The 17,620-nt window shown below is 50.0% G+C and overlaps 1 protein-coding gene across 2 annotated transcripts in view; it reads right to left on the bottom strand.

Moving 5' to 3' along the window:
• LSAMP (limbic system associated membrane protein) overlaps nucleotides 1–15,106 on the bottom strand; it is a gene marked incomplete at its 3' end in the record, with an annotated part of 316,434 nt that extends 301,328 nt beyond the window's left edge. For both annotated transcript variants that reach the window (XM_082013989.1, XM_082013990.1), the window contains exon 1: nucleotides 14,146–15,106. In XM_082013989.1, coding sequence (XP_081870115.1) covers nucleotides 14,146–14,300 — 155 coding nt within the window. In that variant the 5' untranslated portion in view covers nucleotides 14,301–15,106. The remainder of the gene's footprint in view (nucleotides 1–14,145) is intronic.
• Between the last annotated feature and the right edge of the window lie 2,514 nt (nucleotides 15,107–17,620).

The following is a 17,620-nucleotide window of genomic DNA, read 5'->3' as shown; positions in this document are numbered from 1 at the left end:
TTTGAGGCCATCCACCCTGCTCCAGGAGAAGATAAATCAATGCAAGGCAACATCTGCCAAGATATTGACTTTGGCTCTGCTCACGGACTGCCTGCACTTCAGAGATGGGTAATATTCAGCTTGATTATCTCTCACCGCCAAGAGGAAGTTTCTCTCTATGCTTAAAATCACTGGGATGAGCCAAGGAGGAATCGATCTGTGGGAGAGAAATGCTGACAAGAAAACACGAGTCGGAGACAGGATGAGAGTGGACAAAAGGTGAGCAATGGAGACAGCCTCTGGCAGCTTGCCTGGCCAGGTTAGCAACGGCCTGGGTCACTACAGCCAGAGAAAGATTAAGACCAAACACATTCATCCAAACTTTACAGCAGGCCCCTGTATGCTCTTCCCCCCGCACCCCCGAATAGCTTTTCCTCTCTTAACTTGCTCCTCACCCTCCTAAAACATCCTTTCTCTACCCTCCCCTGCATCCTCACTGCACTGGAGTTTTCTGGTTGCTACACAGGTCCCTGTAAGTCACGTAATTCATTGCTTAAGGCATGACACTCAGAGGTTGCAAGGCTCGCTGCCTGCCCCATGTTGTGTCTTAATGTCACATGCCACCGCCCCGGTGGTGAAAAGCCCCAACAGCACTCATACTCTGTACCACATCCACCTCTCAGGCAGACCCTGAGTCTCATGGGCTCATATCCCAATGGACAAGGTGATGTCTCACCAGGGAAAGGTGACATTTCATTAGCAGAATGTGCTGACAAAGCCTCATGAGGTGAACATTCAGCAACATCATCAAACTTTCCCAGGATAAAACACTGAGCCTTCAGCTGTTTTTCCTACCACACCTGTGGTAAAACATCCTCTTGGGTCCTGTGGCCCTCCAAAGGCAGCAGGTGAGAAAAAGATCTGAGTGCCTCTGAAAGAAAATGGGCTTTAGGGATAGTCTTGACACTGATTCCTACTTCTGCTCGCCAGATAGGTTAAGTGTCACACACTTGGACTAGAGGGGCACTGACTACAGACAACCTGCAGCACACCACACTCCTGGGGTGGAAGGGAGAAGGGCAGCCACAGCAGAAAATGGGTAAGGATGTCCTGGCCAGGCTCACTTGGCTCCTTGCTGAGGCACTTCTCTGAACCTTTCAGCTCTGTTTCTGCCCATGCTCCTGCCATTCTCTGAGCCTGAAGGCTGCACAGAATCCAAGAAGTAGAGGTGGAATAGAATCATGGAATCTTTGGGTTGGAAGAATAGACCCAAAGGAACTATCTAGTCTGTTCTTCTCTGTGAAGGATGGATGAGCTCTACTTCGTCATTTGTGGCATCTGTCATTCCTCATACATGTCTAGTCTGTCCTTAAAGACCTCCAGTGATGGAGCTACACAGCCTCCCAAGGCAATTTGATTCAATATTTTGCTATCTCTACTGTTGCAGAGTTCTTACTGACCTTCAGCCTGTCTCTCTTGCTGCAATCTTAAACCATTCCTCCTCATCTTCTCCTGCAGAAGAGATCGTTCCTTTCTTTTGTATCTTATGTGCTGTTCTTCATATCTCACACTTAGTCCTCCTTCTCTAGGCCTAAGAGCCCCACTTCCATCCATCTCTCCTCACTGACTATGCCGTCTAGACTTCTGATCATTCCACTGCTCTCTTCTGGACTACATCCAACTGGTCCACATCTCCCTAGAAACATGAAGTACCCCAAATAGACACAGGACTCTGCTTCAGTGTATACTGTGATCAGAAAGCAGGCAAGCACTACCCCCAGAGCAGAGACACAGCTAGCGCAGAACACAACATGGCATCCAGTAAGACACTGAAGGATGCTGTAAAATCTGCTGCATGCCCTTCCTTCTCTCTTTTCCGGGAGTTGGATGCTGCTCCCACTTTGAGCTCCAGGTGGGAAAAAAAAAGGTATTTAAAAGGCTAAGTGATCTGACTATGTCCAAGGTCCTTGACCCACCTGGCCTGCATTTAAGCACCACTTCCCAACTCATGTAAGAAGAAAGCTGCACGTGTTTCTCCACCTTGGGACACACTTTTCAAATGGATAGACCTGCATGCCTCTGACTCATCGCCAGTACTGGAGACCAGCCAGGAGAATAGGAAGGGAAGAAATGCCACTCTAAAGGCCAATGAATATGCGTGAAACATGTTACGCAAGAACCCCTGTGGACCCCCTTGTCCAGGTAAAAGTCCTACAGATGGCCCATCACTAAGCACAGTTGATGCAGTGGGAAGGATGTGTGGGTGGACAGATAATTTGATGTTTAGCTGAAAGAACTCAAATGGGTTTAATGCAGTGCTAGGAAGACAGATTGCCTGCGGCACCTTCTGCTCCTGATTATGGATGCCAATCTCAGGTTTCCCCTAGGTGTAAAAGCAGCCCAGGATGTGTGCATTTTCACAAAGGCTTCAGAGTCCCAGTCTCACAAAAAGGAAGTACCACAGGATGATAATAAAGGGTGACCAGCACTGAGGAACACCCGTGCTACAGCACCAGCAGCTGGCTTTAGTTTTCTGTAGCATCTTATGATTCCATGCCAAACATGCGGGGCTGTCTCCAGAGTTCCTGGAAAGCCCCTCCTGCAACAGACAAATCTGGCTGAAATTATCCTAACTCACAAGCTAAAGACCTGCTGGTTCTCTTGCAGGTCAGAGAGGTCTGGCACTTCGAACACCAAGGATGTTCCATAACACCGCACTGCCACTGTCTTCTAAATGCATCTGCTGCGTTTGCCACCCGCACAAGAAAATCTCAGGTCTGCACCCCAGCACTGCTCTGTGTCACCCTACATCAGCATCATGCAGGAATGTCAAGCTTCTCACCCAAGAAAGTGCTACAACAGAGGGCAAAAAAGCCCCCAGCTGTCCCCTTCCAACATCCAGCAGTAGAACCACAACACACCAAGCAAAGAAGCACCGCAGCATGTTCCTCTGCTGACAGAAGCAAGGTGGTTTTCGCACCAGCCTGCAGCCTCGGCTCTTGCCTGTCAAACACCTCATCAACAAATAGGCTCTTCTTCCACTCTATTTCCAGCTTGGGCTGCAACTGAAGGCAGGAGCAGCAGGTCACTGGGATGCAAGAGGCATCCAACTACATTCCTGCTAGGAAGAGAAAGAGCTTTACTGGTGACGCAGCTCCCAGTTCTTATTAGCCCTCCCACACACACCCCTTCCTACGAGCTCTCAGGACAAACAGGCACCGGGCATTCTGCGTAGGAAATTCTGTGTAGAAAAGAAATACACTGGGAATACTCTGCAGGCCCAGCCTGAATACAAAGCACTGGTTGAGGGGCCATGCCCAACACGACCGCTCAGAGCCTGCTCCATCATCTATAGCAGAAAAGCCAGGGCCCTGCATCATTATGGTGCTCCCCCATTCTCCTCTGCTTCCTCCCAGTCCCCCATTCTTGCTCCCAAGGCCAGAAGGGAGGGAAATTCAAAGGAGATCAGAGTTGAGCAAAGAAGAAGGAAGAGGGGGAAGAGGCTGGAGTCAGGAATAAGGATGTCTGTTGGGGAGGGGTGGAGGGTGAGGAGGAGATGGATTGAGACAGAGAGAGAAAGCAAAGGAGGGAGGGAGGAGATGGAGAAGGCAAGGAGGAGATGTGACAGACAACTTCATCGAGCAAGGTGGCAGGCTGGATGGGGAGTGTGCCAAGCAAAGGGAGCTGGGTGCGATTTGCAAGAGGGGAGAGAGATTTCAGCTCTGTCTCTCCGATGAACTTACCCATCCTTTCTCTCTCAGGGGACAAATCTCTGCAAGCACACTCTCCCCTTTCCTTGCTGGCAAGAGACAGCCAAGGATGGCAGTGGAGGGAAGGCAGATGAGGTACAGCATGTGCACAACTCAAAGGCTCTGGGCACACTCCAAGTCCCAGCAGTAGGTATAGTAACAACAGGCCCTAAGGAGTGGGTCTAGCTGGTGAAGGAGACAACTTCTTTTCTGTTCCTCATTAGGATGGGATCTTCTATTACTGCTGCCCACATTTAGCACACTCGAAGGGATACTGCCCCCGCATGCTGCCCTGAACTGTTTACTGCCCAAAACCATGGCTGCCTTATGTAGCACAGAGATGAGCAAGGCAATCCTACTATGCGTACTTCTTAATGATTTGTCTTGTTTGGTGGTTTTGTTGTTTTTTTTTTTTTAATAAACATGAGGCCAGTACTACCCGGAGCCCACCCTTATCCATACCCCTCCATCAACAAGTCGATGGCCAGGGTTGAGCGCTGGGTCGTGAGGTCCCTGCAGGTTCTGCTGCTCAGGGAGCAAAGAGGTGGTGGTGGGAGATGTCCCCATGGCAAAGGAGAAGGGTGTGGGTGCCAAGGTCCTCACCCCGCTGTCAGGCACGAGAGCCACGCTAAGCGGGGGCAGCCAGGATAAGGCTGCGGGGCCAGCCCGCGGAGCTGGAGGCGGGGGACAGAGCCTGCCTGAGAAATGGCAGGGGGCTGCGAAGGACCATCCCTGTTTAACCAGCGTGCCGGAGGCTAAGGGGGTGGCAGGCGGGAAAAGGGGGGGGGTTCAGGCTGCAGCAGTCCCTCCCCGTCTTCTTCCACCAGCTTAAAACGTCTCCTGTCCTTTGACTCAAGGGGACACTGAATAAACCTGCCTGCCCTGAAGGGACAAACAGGTTCCGCTGAACCACGGCTCACACGTGCCCCTGCTCATAATGAAGAGGGGGGCTCAAATGCCCCTTCCCCCACGAAGCCCAGATAAACAACTGCCTCAGCCGGTGCAGGCTGCCTGCTCTATAGCTGCAGGCAGGCAGACGACAGATCATATTATAACGTATTTGGCAGAGGGGACAATAATTTTTCAAGGAGTAATCACTCCCTGAACCCCACTTTTCTCCCAGCTCGGAGGCCACCCCAGGTCAGATGGGGGTTTCCTCACGCCCCTGTGCTAGCTGCAGCACTCAGCAGGCTTGCTACCTTGTGGTGGTGGTGTTTTTGTCCCCTCTTGAGCACTTTACAATTCCAGCATGCTTGTTTATGCCTAGTCCCCTCTGTCACATGCTCTCCTTTCTGCTCCCTGACAAGATGAACATGGGGCCTGACCATGGACAAATTCCTGCTGATTCCTGTTGGGAGTCCAGGCTGGGGGGGGGAATGGGTCTCACCACGAAGGAGCTGGTGTGAAGGAGTGGCTCCTGTCCTCCAAAGGAAAAGAAAGAGATAATGATGTTAGAACATTTTAACCTTTCTTTTTCTGAGCTTGATAGGCTTGGCCTGAGGCACCCTTCCTAGCAAAAACAGGCTGCTGTAAGATTGATTGGTTGGGTGCAGAGTTTAAAGGTAATTTTCTCTTGTCACATGCACATAAATTATGGTGGCTCAAGCTGCGATCAGCTCCACGTCTCACTTGTTCCACTGCTTTTATGCCCAGGCTCTGATGAGGGGTTGAAGAACCATGTCCAGTGCTCCCCAAGCAGCATCCTATATAAATATATATCCTATATAAATCCTATATAAATACAGATGAAGAGCACCGCAGGTGTACACACAAAGTTAGTGTCTGGGGGGGAGGAAGGGGCACATGCCTGCAAATCTGTACAGCCAGGGACTTCCAGCTGCAAAAGTTGCAGCTAGAGCCTTGTTTGCTCAGCTACGAACCTGTTTAAAATGTTCTGTCCGTGAACGCCAGGGCAAGGAAAACTCATCCACTCAGATTATTCACAAGGGGGAGAGAAAAAAAGGCACACATGCAGACACACAAAGGAAGCACAGCTGCAGCCAAAGCGAATTCATTTTTAACATTCATGAAAATATTCACAGAACACTTCAGTGCTATTTGCCTAAATTTTGCTTTTTGGAGTAAACACTTGAGCCAGCACAGGCTATATGTTCTAGGTGCAATACCGCATCAGGGATTAGGAGTGCCTCCTGGCTCCAAGTCAGAGATTCACACTACGTCCCCAAGTACGTGGACCCCTTACTTTAAGGCGCAGGCTCGCAGCCTGCCGCTGCCCATTTCCCAACTCCTGGCCCTGCCACAGCCAAAACGACTTTGCAAGTACTCGGCGGCCATCACGCTCCCCATCCACCGCAACCTTATGCGACAAAGGCACATGTGCTCTGCCAAATTTAAACACAAAAACAATGGCAAGCAATGAGAGTTCTGGTGCACGCCTGGTCTGGGGGTGCAGACTTCTCTCCTCCCCTCTGCTTCCCGCTCCCTCTCCTCAACTCACCCCCTTCATCGCTTGCTTTCCCTGAGCATCCTAAGCAGCTCACACAAGGGAAAACGCTACAGCACACAAGGGAAGCTCAGCTGAAGCCCTGAAGACAAGAAGCTGTGTGCGTTGTCTCTTCCTCCTCCATAAATACAGCTGAGACGACGACTGGATAATTGGCTAAGTGCCTGTCAGCTTAATAACAGACAGAGAGACACACAGAGAGGGAGAGATTTGTATTTACTATTCAAAGTCATGGATGCTGCCTGCCAGTGGATTTCAACACGGGTTTTGTTTGCACAGCGAGGCACGAAAAGTGAATGGACATGCCGCTCTGAGTCATGGTCTCCCTTGCCCCACCTCGTGTGAGGCTGGACAACCAGCCCGGGATGGAGGGAGTCAGAAATCAGAGCGCTGAGGTAGCTGCCATACAGGTACCATCAGGTTCCCAGTTTGAGCATCCCCGGGTTCCTACACTGGAAAAGCATCATCGCCACCCCTGACTGTCATCACCGAGACGCTGTCACACCACGTTGGAGGCAGTGACAGTGGTGCATCTCCAACGTGGCCACGCTGCTGTCCTTGAGAGGAGGGGCTGCAGTGGCACTGGGGTGGGGGCTGCACAGCTGTGTGACCACCCCTGTTTCGTTTCGCAAATGCACAGCACAAGGTTAGTGCTTGGGGAGCTGGAGCCCTCTCGGCCTTTCCCTCCCCCCTGCAAATCCAGTGCTCTTCTAGGAACCCATCTAAGGAGAGCACCTGTGAAGAGAAACCACTCGGGCACGTCTCGCCTCTCACAGGAGGGTGGGAGGGTGTGTGCAGGGGAGGAACCTCCCTGCACTTCGGAAACTTTCACTGCTTCCCTCTGCCACAGAAACGCAAATTTCAGTGGTGAGAGTGGTTCGGGTTGCTACTGGAAAGGGACAGTACTGGCCAGACCTGCCACGGTCTTAACCCCTCAGCCTCAGAAGACGACGACGCAATACTCTGTTTGCTCGATGCTTTTTTCCTCAGCATCTGTAGCAAGTGAGGCGCAGTGAAACAAAGGACTCTTCCAGCATCAGAGGTGGCTACCAAGGCCCAGGAGCCAGAAAAAGCCACGCAGATCTCCAAGCGAGCAGCCTGTTCTGTCCATCGGGCAGTGCTGCCTCTCACCTACACAACGCTTGCAACTGCACGAAGTACAGGAGCATTTGTACGACTGCACACAAGAAAAAACTTCCTATTTTTAAACGGGAGCAAAAGTAGGGAGAGGCACACTTGCGCGCAGGCACACGCAAGAACGCTCCCCCCCAAACCTCACACAGATGTGTTATTGCAAACTATCTGCTGATCTCCAGCCCAGCCTGACCGGGCTCAATTCCACCAAGTTAGCTCTGACCAAAAAAAAGCCCAGCCCCAGCGAGATCAATAGAGCTGCGGCAGGGCTATTTCTCCTCGCTGTGCACAGGGCCAAGCACAGTGGGGACACTCAGGGGTCGAGGGGGCCTCTCCCACCCAACTGAGTTGCTCCTAACAAAAATCCGCAGAAATAGACATGCACAGGGGAGACGGGCTCTTCAGATTATTTTGAAATAGCTGTTTTCTAGGCAGAGGTGAAACTCATCGTTACTAGTTCTCATTACTTACCATAAAACCAGGCACGTTAGATGTGCTTGAAGCCTGCAGCAAATGCTTTGGTGTCAGATTCAGCTGAAAATCACATTCGTTTCTTCTTCAGCGAGAGAAGAGTAAAAGAAAACTCAGTAAATTCCTGACTTCACCTTTATGCCCTCCATTGCACTTACTCCAGCAGAGCACGAGTTCACAAAAGCCAGAGTGAATTTTGATGGACAACAAAACTAGGTACTTTCAATGAAAATGGCTATATTCAGCCTCACTGTAAGCCTGCTGAAGCCCTGCTGCTGTACCAGCAGTGAGCTGTGGCCCTGCAGCTCTGTCAGAATCAGGTGCCTGTGGGTCTGGATGAAAGGGGCAGGTACATATAATATATATTTTGAAAACTTATAGATATGAGATGGCAAATTCCAGTAACTATGAGCTATTTTAAGACTAGGTCTTTCGTCATGACCTGCTGGGGAGGGCAGCGCCGCGGAAGAGGTACCGACCCTGAGACACTCCAGGTAACACATACTACTATATAAATTTTAATGCCAACTAAGTAGGAAAACATATGGTACTTAGCTGCAAACCAAAGGGTGTGTGCATACTCAGGGGAGGAGGTTAAAGCCATACAGTGTGATACTGTTCCTCCTCCTCCATCTTTCTGAAGGCAAATTATACATACCGTGTTATTAAACATACATAATTTCACCACAGAAAGAGCCTTTCCTTTTCTAGCTTCCATTCCACCTTTGCTTGTGATGGGCTGGTCCCACTTTGCAGAAGACAGAGCACCACAGGGGCCCCACTCACCATTATCTATAACTATTGCATGTGCATAAGGAGAGATGCTAATTGCCAGCCTCTGATCATATACATATTGCAACTTCCTCTATTATATGTATGCACACACACTCACGTATCTATGTATGCATGTGTGCCTTCATATAATGGCACCATCTGCTGCCAGATCTGGAAGTTTTGCAACATCATCTGTTACCACATTTATACTTTTTTTTTTTTTAAAGGAAAGTATCAGCAGAGTACAGCCCCTTTTGCACAGATCCCAACGCACCCTCTCTCGCCACACGTACGCTAGATCTGATAATGAAGTTTTTGTATATACCGGAGAAAAAGGAGAGCATTTGGGACTTGTAGTCAATCCCGGTGCAGATGAGGACGTGCTACGGGAACCTCACTCATCGTATTTGCTGGGTTGTCAGGCGGCTGAGCCGGAAGGCAACCCAAGCTAATGGATAGGTCGCCAGGCTGGGTGCGCCTGAGCCCTGTTGCGCAACCCTGGGCGAGTCCCCTCACCTCCTGCCCACCCCCAGCCTCTGCCTGTCCCGGCTAATAGCCCGCACGCCCTGCGGAAGAGGGGATCTCTCTTACGCTGCTCTCGCGTGGCACTTAATACAAAGGGTGCCTCAACTTAGTGGTGGCCTTTAAGTGCCACGACAATACTACTAATAATCGAGGTTACAATTTTACTGCCAAGACTGTATTATTATGTAGCATTATACCTTTGAACATGCCTATTCTCACTTCTAGCAAAAGAGCTCAGCTCAGTGCTCCCTGTTATAAATCATATGCTAATTATAAGTGTAATCTGAACAGCTTTTAGTTTTCTTTCAAAATGACTGTGCAGGGCGTAAACTTTGTTGTGATGCTGTGTTGCTACTTTGCCTGAGGTGCCTTTGTCCTCTAGCATAGCTCGAGCTCGACGTATAGAGTATCTGCAAAATACTGGGAGGCCAAGAACAGAGTTTGCATAAATTGCTTATATTGCAGAATTACACCAACAGCGCTATCATTACTGCTGGTAATTTGACTCTAGCCCATCCTTTGACACATGTAACTCAATGAAACTAAGTACCCATTAGGATGGAAGTTCCTAAACGTGCTATCAGCCTGAAACTCCATATTATTTAAAAATACCTGGCAAAAATGGAAATTGCACCCTCAGTTAAATGTTGGTTGTTATCAATGCATCAGCTTGATTTAATTCTTGATGAAAAGTTGATGCTTGGAAAAACTCAGGAACAATGAGCCAAATTCTGGCCTTGGCGGGATCCCAGTTCTCCAACAGGCTGAGCATCATCTGAGCAGCACTCAGCAGCTTAAGCCCTGTATGAGTCACTTGTACCTCTTTATTAGCAGTCCCCGGGAATCAATCCCAAAGACAAATGTGGTATTTCTGGCAGTGCCCTTGGGCTTTGGTGGATTTGTACTGGTATAACTGAGCGGATGGGAATGGGGATGTGACCCATTTTGGTTCCAGCTAGTGATGAGCTCCACTTCAGAAGTCATTAAAGGACAAATCTGGCCTTGTGTCAGGACTACTAAAAGCCCTGGGAAACCTGCAAGTCCCACTGACACCCTCAGAATAGTGCTTTAAAGGCACTTTGGGGTGAGGTGCTGTGATGGTTCCTGAGACAGGTGATCTTTCCCCCTCACTCGCTGTACAGGTATCTGACCCCACAGCATGGACTCCATTGCCATTTTGCTTCTAACCCACCTTTAGGGCCAAACACAACACAGAGGCACAGTTCCCTCCCTCCCCAGTTCGCGATGGCTGCCCTTCATTACTGTACATGTCCCTGCTTAGCCAAGGTCCTCCTATTCCTCATCCCCTCCCCAGGCTGAAAGCGCGTAACAAAGCACAGGGTCCACACTGGCGGAGCAAATGAGGTGGGAAGGGATGCTGGAGGCAGGTAAACAGAAAGAAGATTTGGGGCTGGGGCTTGTTTTTCTTTTTCTCGTTTTAATTAACTGTGGGGGGATATTTGGCATGTTTGCTGTTTGGAGATTCTTTTTTTTTCCTACTGTCAAGCGGGGAAGTTGCAAACAAAACCTGACAAGCTCGTGACTGTGATCTTGCAAACAAAACATTGGCAGGAATTGTAGTACGCAGTTCCCTCTCAATACTCAAAATAAGGTTCAGTGTCCTTCTTCACTTGCTGAAGACAGAGTTTAACAAAATGAATCCTTAGTGAGTCTGACAGGCTCTCTGATATACAGTGTCATCTTTGAGACATTCTGTGCTCTTTTCTTGGTTGTAGCTGGCCAAAGCTCACTGGAAGCTCTGCTCAGCCCTTCTCACCTGTTGCAGCTTTCAGACCCCTCTGCCCTTTTCAGCCTTGCTCTAAGGAGCGGACCATTACCCTTTTCCCTGTGGATAGTCTATCATGAGCTGGTTTTATTCTTTCTCTCTGCAATTCCCTAACTTCCCCATGCCAAACACTCACTAAAAGTCATCAACCTTCAGCAAGGCCAACAAATGAATCAAGTCCACTGCCAGGTCATTTAGGAGATGAGCCAGTATAGAGTTAGGACCATTTTTTAAAAGTCCATAACAAGGGAATATTTTAAATGCCATAGCTTTAAAAAGTCATATCCAAACTTGCCAGAATAGTTCTATTCTGAGTAGCAAGCTGTAGATGAAGTTTCAGAGGAGTTGCTTCCTTTGGGAACATTAGGGCTTATAATAAACTATTTTTCACCACTTCGTAGAACAGTCCGCCCACCCATTCTTCCACCTACAAGTGTAACTCTATATACAAATGCATAAGGCCCCAAAGGAGAAGAATCATTCAGAATAACCTGTCCTCAGTGCTTTGCTGAATGATTTGCACCACAATTTACGTGAACATGTTTTCAGTTATTATCACTATGTACATCGCTTTTAGTTCTCTCCAACTGCGTATCATTTTTTCTCCCTCCTACATTTTCATTTCCCTTCAAGCTACAGGATGGAGGTACTGGGCACTGGTAAACTGCTGCTGCATGCTCCCTCTTCCCTCTGAAGTAGATGCATAGCAAAGATAGGTGATATGATCTCTGTACAGAAATCACTTACCTATCTCTCTGTGGAGGTAAAGATCTGCTCTGAGCAGGGTTAGTATAGATCACCTACTGATTTTTCCCCCACCTAGCTCTTCCCCTTGCGTTGTCACTAGTGGATCTATAGGCAGGGAGAGCAAGATGCTGGGAGTTTTTCAAACACAAGGCTGTCTTAAAGTGAGTTATGTTTTGGAAGGGCAGGGAAAACAGCGAGGGGGGAGCTAGCAAACCATCCCTTGCTTTAAAACTGAGGGAATGAAATGTCATCCTGCAGGACCTAAAGTGTACGGGACAGAGAGAAATCTCACCCCTTCCAGCCTCATGTGGCAGCCCTGTCTCCCAGCACAGCCGGGCTTCTGCCTCTCCGCTGAAGGAGGGACTAAAACACCCCAGAAACCTGGTCCCAGAGAGAGGGAGGGGAGACAACTGCCCTTCCTAGGAAGCATGAAAAGCATATAGCTGGCCAGATCTGCTTAAAGAGCTTCGGAAGGCAGCTGAGGGAGGGAAAGCCTGTGCACCGGCCACAGTCACTTCTGATGGAAAGGCAGCCTGTCAGGCACACCGTATTGCTCAGGGCAAGCAGTTACACGGCCGGGTGGTGTGCTGCTCCTGCGAACTGTGTCACTTGGCACACATCTGGCTGACACAGCTGGACCACCTCACTCAGGTGTTTTATTTTAGTGCCTGACATACCACTGGCAAGCCACACACAATCACCGAAACCACTCTCCCATGCAGCCCCATCGAGCTTGCTGACAAACGCTTCACACGCAGCACATGCAGGCACCATCTCCACCATCCGCTAAACCCTCTCTGCTGCAACTGCAGCTTTAGCACACAGCGTCTGGATAAACTCAAAAGCTCCAAGGTTAAGTGGGAAATAGAAATCCAGTGACCCCTGGCTGGGCAAGCGAGGTTAATGACTTGTCTGTTGCTGTATGTACCAAACGTATGCTGGCAAACATCTGCCGGAACAGTCTCTCCAAAATAAATGATTGATGGAAGTGATGTGCCTTTAAAAATGGGATAAGTCAGCTGGGAGTCCCGCTAGAAAAGGGTTAACAGCATATATGAATTGCTAGTGAGTGGATGGGAGAAGAGAGGAGCTGGGAGGCAGAGGCAACACCCCTTGTTACAGGTGTTTACCATGTCGCATCGAAACCCCTTCCATCACATATTGCAAGGCAGACAAATTACTCTGTAAATCCTATTACTCCATGTGGGTAAATCTTACATGGGAGTTAACAAGACTGGAGAGCTGGGGAATGGAAGCTGCTGAACGGATATTCCAGATCAAAACAACCCAGCACACGGGAGCTGAGAGAAGCAACACGCTTACACACACATCCCTCTTCTAGCACCCTTCTTCCCTGATCCCATCTTGCTAGCTCACATACTAAATTGGAGGGATGCAGGACACGGGATCATGTAGCAGACCACTTGGTGACATCTAGCCAGATTTATTTCAGAGGAAGAAAACTTTGCTGCTGCTGTTGTTAGCTTTGCTAGGGAATTGCTCCCTTGATGCTTCAGGGTTTGTGCACTATCAGCTCCTCATACAGATTACAGTCTTATTTTAAATTATGTCCAGTAGTTTTATGGCCATAATAGACAGTGTGTGCACACACTCACATGCACAGAATTTTCCTCCAGTAGGGAAGTTACTGCAGGTAAGTTGAGCAAGGCAGAATATGAAAAAGAAACCCGCAGGAAAAAGATGACTGCATTTCAGCTATTTGGGACGCTCCTAACTGAAAGCCCAAGTAGCTTCAGAACTACCTCTGGGAAACCTGCATGAGAAATACAGAAACATAATACTCAGTACTGCCACTGAACAAGGCTTCATGTGCAAAGACACCCTCATCACAACACTCAGAGACACTGGCACAGCATATACCCATTTACTTAGCCCTGCAAAGAAACCAACACAGAGAACAAGATCCAAGCTTCATAAACGTTGGAGCTCTTACACCATTTTTTCACCAGCCTTTTCAACTACTGTATCCGTCTCCGCTCCCTTCAGGGAGCAGAAAAGTAAATAAATAAAATTAAAAACCAGAGTTTCCCAGGAGAACTTGCCTGAGAGTTCTAGCAGCACCAGTGATAAAGTTTTTGCATAGGTACAAAAAGAAGTATGAGAAGATCAATGGAACATCTGGCAAGCACAGCTGGATCCCTTTTCGATTTCTCTATTAATACTGCAGGGCTGGTGGAAAATGTATGTTCACGAGAGCTAGCTAACACAAACAGATCTTTCCCCACTGAAATTCTTTTGATCCAGAGCACTACGCAGAGGAGAGTGGTGACAAGAGGTTTTCAAAAGCTTTGCGATTTTTTTACATTAAAGCACAAACACGCACACGCAGAGCTTGTTTGTAGCAGCTGCTGCTGCTGCAGTTCGAGAGGTAAAATAACACGCGCCCTCGCAGAGACACACGCACACACAAATCTCCATTGCATCGCATGTATATGTTGCGTACACAGAAAGATAGATGCACACACAGAAAAGGAAAAGTTGGCAAAACGCCCTACCTGAGGATGGCTGTATCCCCCTGCCTCACGGTGATGTTATCGGTACCTCGGGTAAAATCCACGCTGCGGACTGGCAGCCCTGTAGGGAGAAGGCAAAGCAATCTCAGTAGGACCAGCGGTAATTGTTTCCGATCAGGCTGAGCCCTTGCTACCATGGCTGGTCTCGTCGAGTTTCACTGTCTGTACTTGTGCCTCTCTCTGCGTGTGTATGTGGATAGATGGGTGTCGAAAGAAAAACAATAATAATAACGTGCAACTCTTGCTCTGATGGACAGCCCCAGAAAGGGGAGGTGATTCCACAGTCCTTCTTAGCTGCCACTTTTTCTTGTTCGTTTCAGTCTCCTGACGGCTTCTTGCCCCCCGTCTTTTTTTTTTTTTTTTTAGGCTTTCCAAAAAAGTCTTAGCACAACCTTCAATTAAAAAAAGGGAAAAAAAAAAGGCAAGAGGAAAAAGTCAGGTAGCAAAATAATTAAAAAATAATAACAGTTAAATCGACCCGTTTGGAGTGATGGAGAGAGGTGGAAAGAAAAAGGAAAAGGAACAACACGAGTCCTGATCCGCCGGGCTGGGCGAGGGGATGGTCCTGCCCCAGTGCGCGGCTGTGCAGCCTCCCAGCCCCGAGCTCCCTTCCTAACCCACTTTCCCAGGCGGAGCGAGGGAGGGAGCGAGGGAGGGAAGCAGGGAGGGAGGGAGCGAGGGAGGGAGCGAGCCTCACTCGTGAGACGGCGCTCAGCACCGCGGCGGCGCCTCCCGTCCCCCTCCCGGGGGCGCAGCCCGCCCCGAGCGGGGGGAGCGGGGCTGCCCCGGGCGGGGAGCCGGCTCCGGGAAGGGGAGGGAGGGAGGAGGCAGTACTGCAGCAGGGATATGGGGCATGGGAAGGGAAGAGAGCCAGAGGGCAGAGGGGGGAAGCCCCGAGGAAGGGGGCTGGAAAGGAGAAGAAGGGAAGGCAGAGGGGGCTGGAGAAAGAGGGATGGGGGGAAAGGGGGAGAAGGGGAGTGCGAGCGGGGAAGCAGAGGGGAGAAGGCAGGAGCCGACGGGAGCGGCTGGGCGGGAGGGAGGCAGAAGGAGCGGGGCAGAGAGGATGGAGGAAGGTACAGCCAACATTCACAAGAGAAAATACTGAGGGAGGGGCAGGGGGAAAAGAAGCAGTGGCCAAAAGTGCAAACTACTTGGCTTCCGCAGCCTGCAGCCGCAAGCTAGCCGATTGACACAGCAGCGTTCTTGGCAACTGCCTGCGGAGCCTCAAACCTTGCTCCCCCCCGCCATCCCAGATACACAGCCGCACATCCCTCCCTCCGCCTCCCCGCCGCCCCTCTCCCTCCCGCCCCCCGCCCCGGACAATGCCGGCATTGAGCCGCCCGCAGCCTGAATGGGCGGCCTGTCCTCCTCGGCCGAGCCCCGCGCCCGGCGGCGGGAGCGCGCCCGCCCGGCAGCGCGCCGGCCCGGCAGCGCGCCCGCCGCTCACGTACCGTCGCCGTCGCAAGAGAAGGGAGCTGAAACTAACGGAGAGGAATAAAGCCGCGTGTTTTAACGGCGGCTGCCTGCCCGCTCTCCCCTGCCCTGCCGGAGGGATGAGCAGAGCTGCTCCCAGGGATGTTTCGCGGAGCGTAACCCTGCGGTGGCCAAAGCACGGCGGGGCTGGGAGCGGGAAGCAGAGAGGGGAGGGGTGGTTTGAGGGGGGTCCAGAGAAGCGGCTGCGACAAAAGCCGAGGGGAGCTCTGCTTGGGAGTTGCTGTCCTGCCTGGGCAGAGCGCTGCTGCATGTGTGTGCGAGGAAGGGGAAAAGCAGGTCTCGTACACTGCCTGCTTCACCTCTGCTCCTGGAGCCCTGTGGGGCTCAGGACCCAAAGTGGAGAGACGTTAAGGAGTGGCTCTGTGTCATACAAATGGCCACAGGGGATCGGATCAGAGGTCCTCCTAACCCTGTGTCCTGCCTCTGAGCACAGCCTAAAGCCAATCCCTAGGAAAGAGCGCAAGCACTAGGCAAGCGTGCAGCGGTGCTGCCCCGGGGCCCTTCTTTCATCTCCAGCCGTTTGTGGCGAAGGCATGTCCCCAGCCAGGGGCATCCTCTTTGTAGTTCATGGCCCTCGACTGATTTTCTTCCAGGAATGCATCCAGTTGTTTTCTGAACCCCTAGAAACCGGCCCCTGCAGCCTTGGTATGGAAAGACCGTGCTGTCCGTAAGTACTTGAACAATCCCTGCATGTGTTAAAGGCCCACAAATTAAGGGCTAAGGTCATGACACCACTGCTCCAGTGCCACGAATGCGGTGGCAAAAGAGATGACTGCTTTGTATTCAAGCCAAGGAGCGAGCCAATTCAGACATTTCCCCTACAGGAGACTTGGAGCGGATGGCACCAGAGAGGGGGAGCAGAGAGAAGGTAGAGCTAAGGGGTTAGTTAATCTACACTCTGGATGTTGCCAAGCTACTGCAGAGCGAGATTTCACCTGACAAGGGTATTGCTCTGAAGAAGACCATATTGCTGATAAGACTAGTAGCCACCGCTCTAGGGTGATGGACAGCACATGGGACGGAGAGATGCCATCAGGCTGCTGGCATCCCAGAGGATGGGCAGCACCAAGAGGAAACCTCTGCACTCTTGTGACAGAGTTCAAGCTCAGCTAAAAGACCCAGTCCCGTATGAAGTTACCTGTGACAGAAACACATCTCTCTTGCAAGCCAGAGCGTTGCATGGAACCTTTTTACAAGGGTCTCCCACCTATGTTTCATCTACCTTTAATAAGAGCTATTGTATGTTAATTAAATGCCAGTGGAGTAAGGAAAACATATCTGTCAAAGATTAACTATTATGCAATGCAAGGAGCATCTGCCACCCAACTGCTAGAGCTCACTAAATATTTCCTTATCTCAGAGTATTTACTTAGGAGGCAATAACTATCCAGTTAAATCTAAATTTAATGCTTAGTTAAATATAGTTCATGGAAAGTGGCACCAATATGTTTTACACCAAGAACGACAGAGGGGGTTTCAGGGAGAGAGAAGGAAGGAATCCTGTCCTCAGAGTCTGATACCATCCTGACTTGAGGTGGGACTGCACGCAGCCATGCCTCCCTAAAAAGCAGGGCGCATCACAGTGGACTCCGAGGCCCCTCTCCGCTGAGGGGAAGTCTTCATCTTTTTACGCATTTATACAATCCTCATTAGAACCACCGTAGCATAACTATTTCATAATAATAATCATAATAAACAGAGAGACAAGGAAGAAATTCCCTTGAGGGTCTCGTAAACCTTGGGAAAAATAAAACAGGAAAAAAACCTAAAGCTGATAGGTCTTATTTGCTTTTAGAAGCGTACAGAAGAAGAGGAAGGGGTTGCCTGGGTAAGAAAGGCCAAACAAGCTGGAATCACACAAATCCTAGGAGAGAGTCTCTTGAGTAAAATAAATAATGTTATTTTTGTACATGTTCCCAGAAGAAATAACTCTCTGAACCCATCTCCCCCTGCTGGAAACAGA

The sequence above is a fragment of the Phaethon aethereus genome (genome assembly GCF_964289735.1).
Source record: "Phaethon aethereus genome assembly, chromosome: 1".
NCBI lineage: Eukaryota > Metazoa > Chordata > Aves > Phaethontiformes > Phaethontidae > Phaethon > Phaethon aethereus.
The sequence above is the reverse complement of the archived record's forward strand: the minus strand, read 5'-3'. Positions and strand labels throughout refer to the sequence as shown.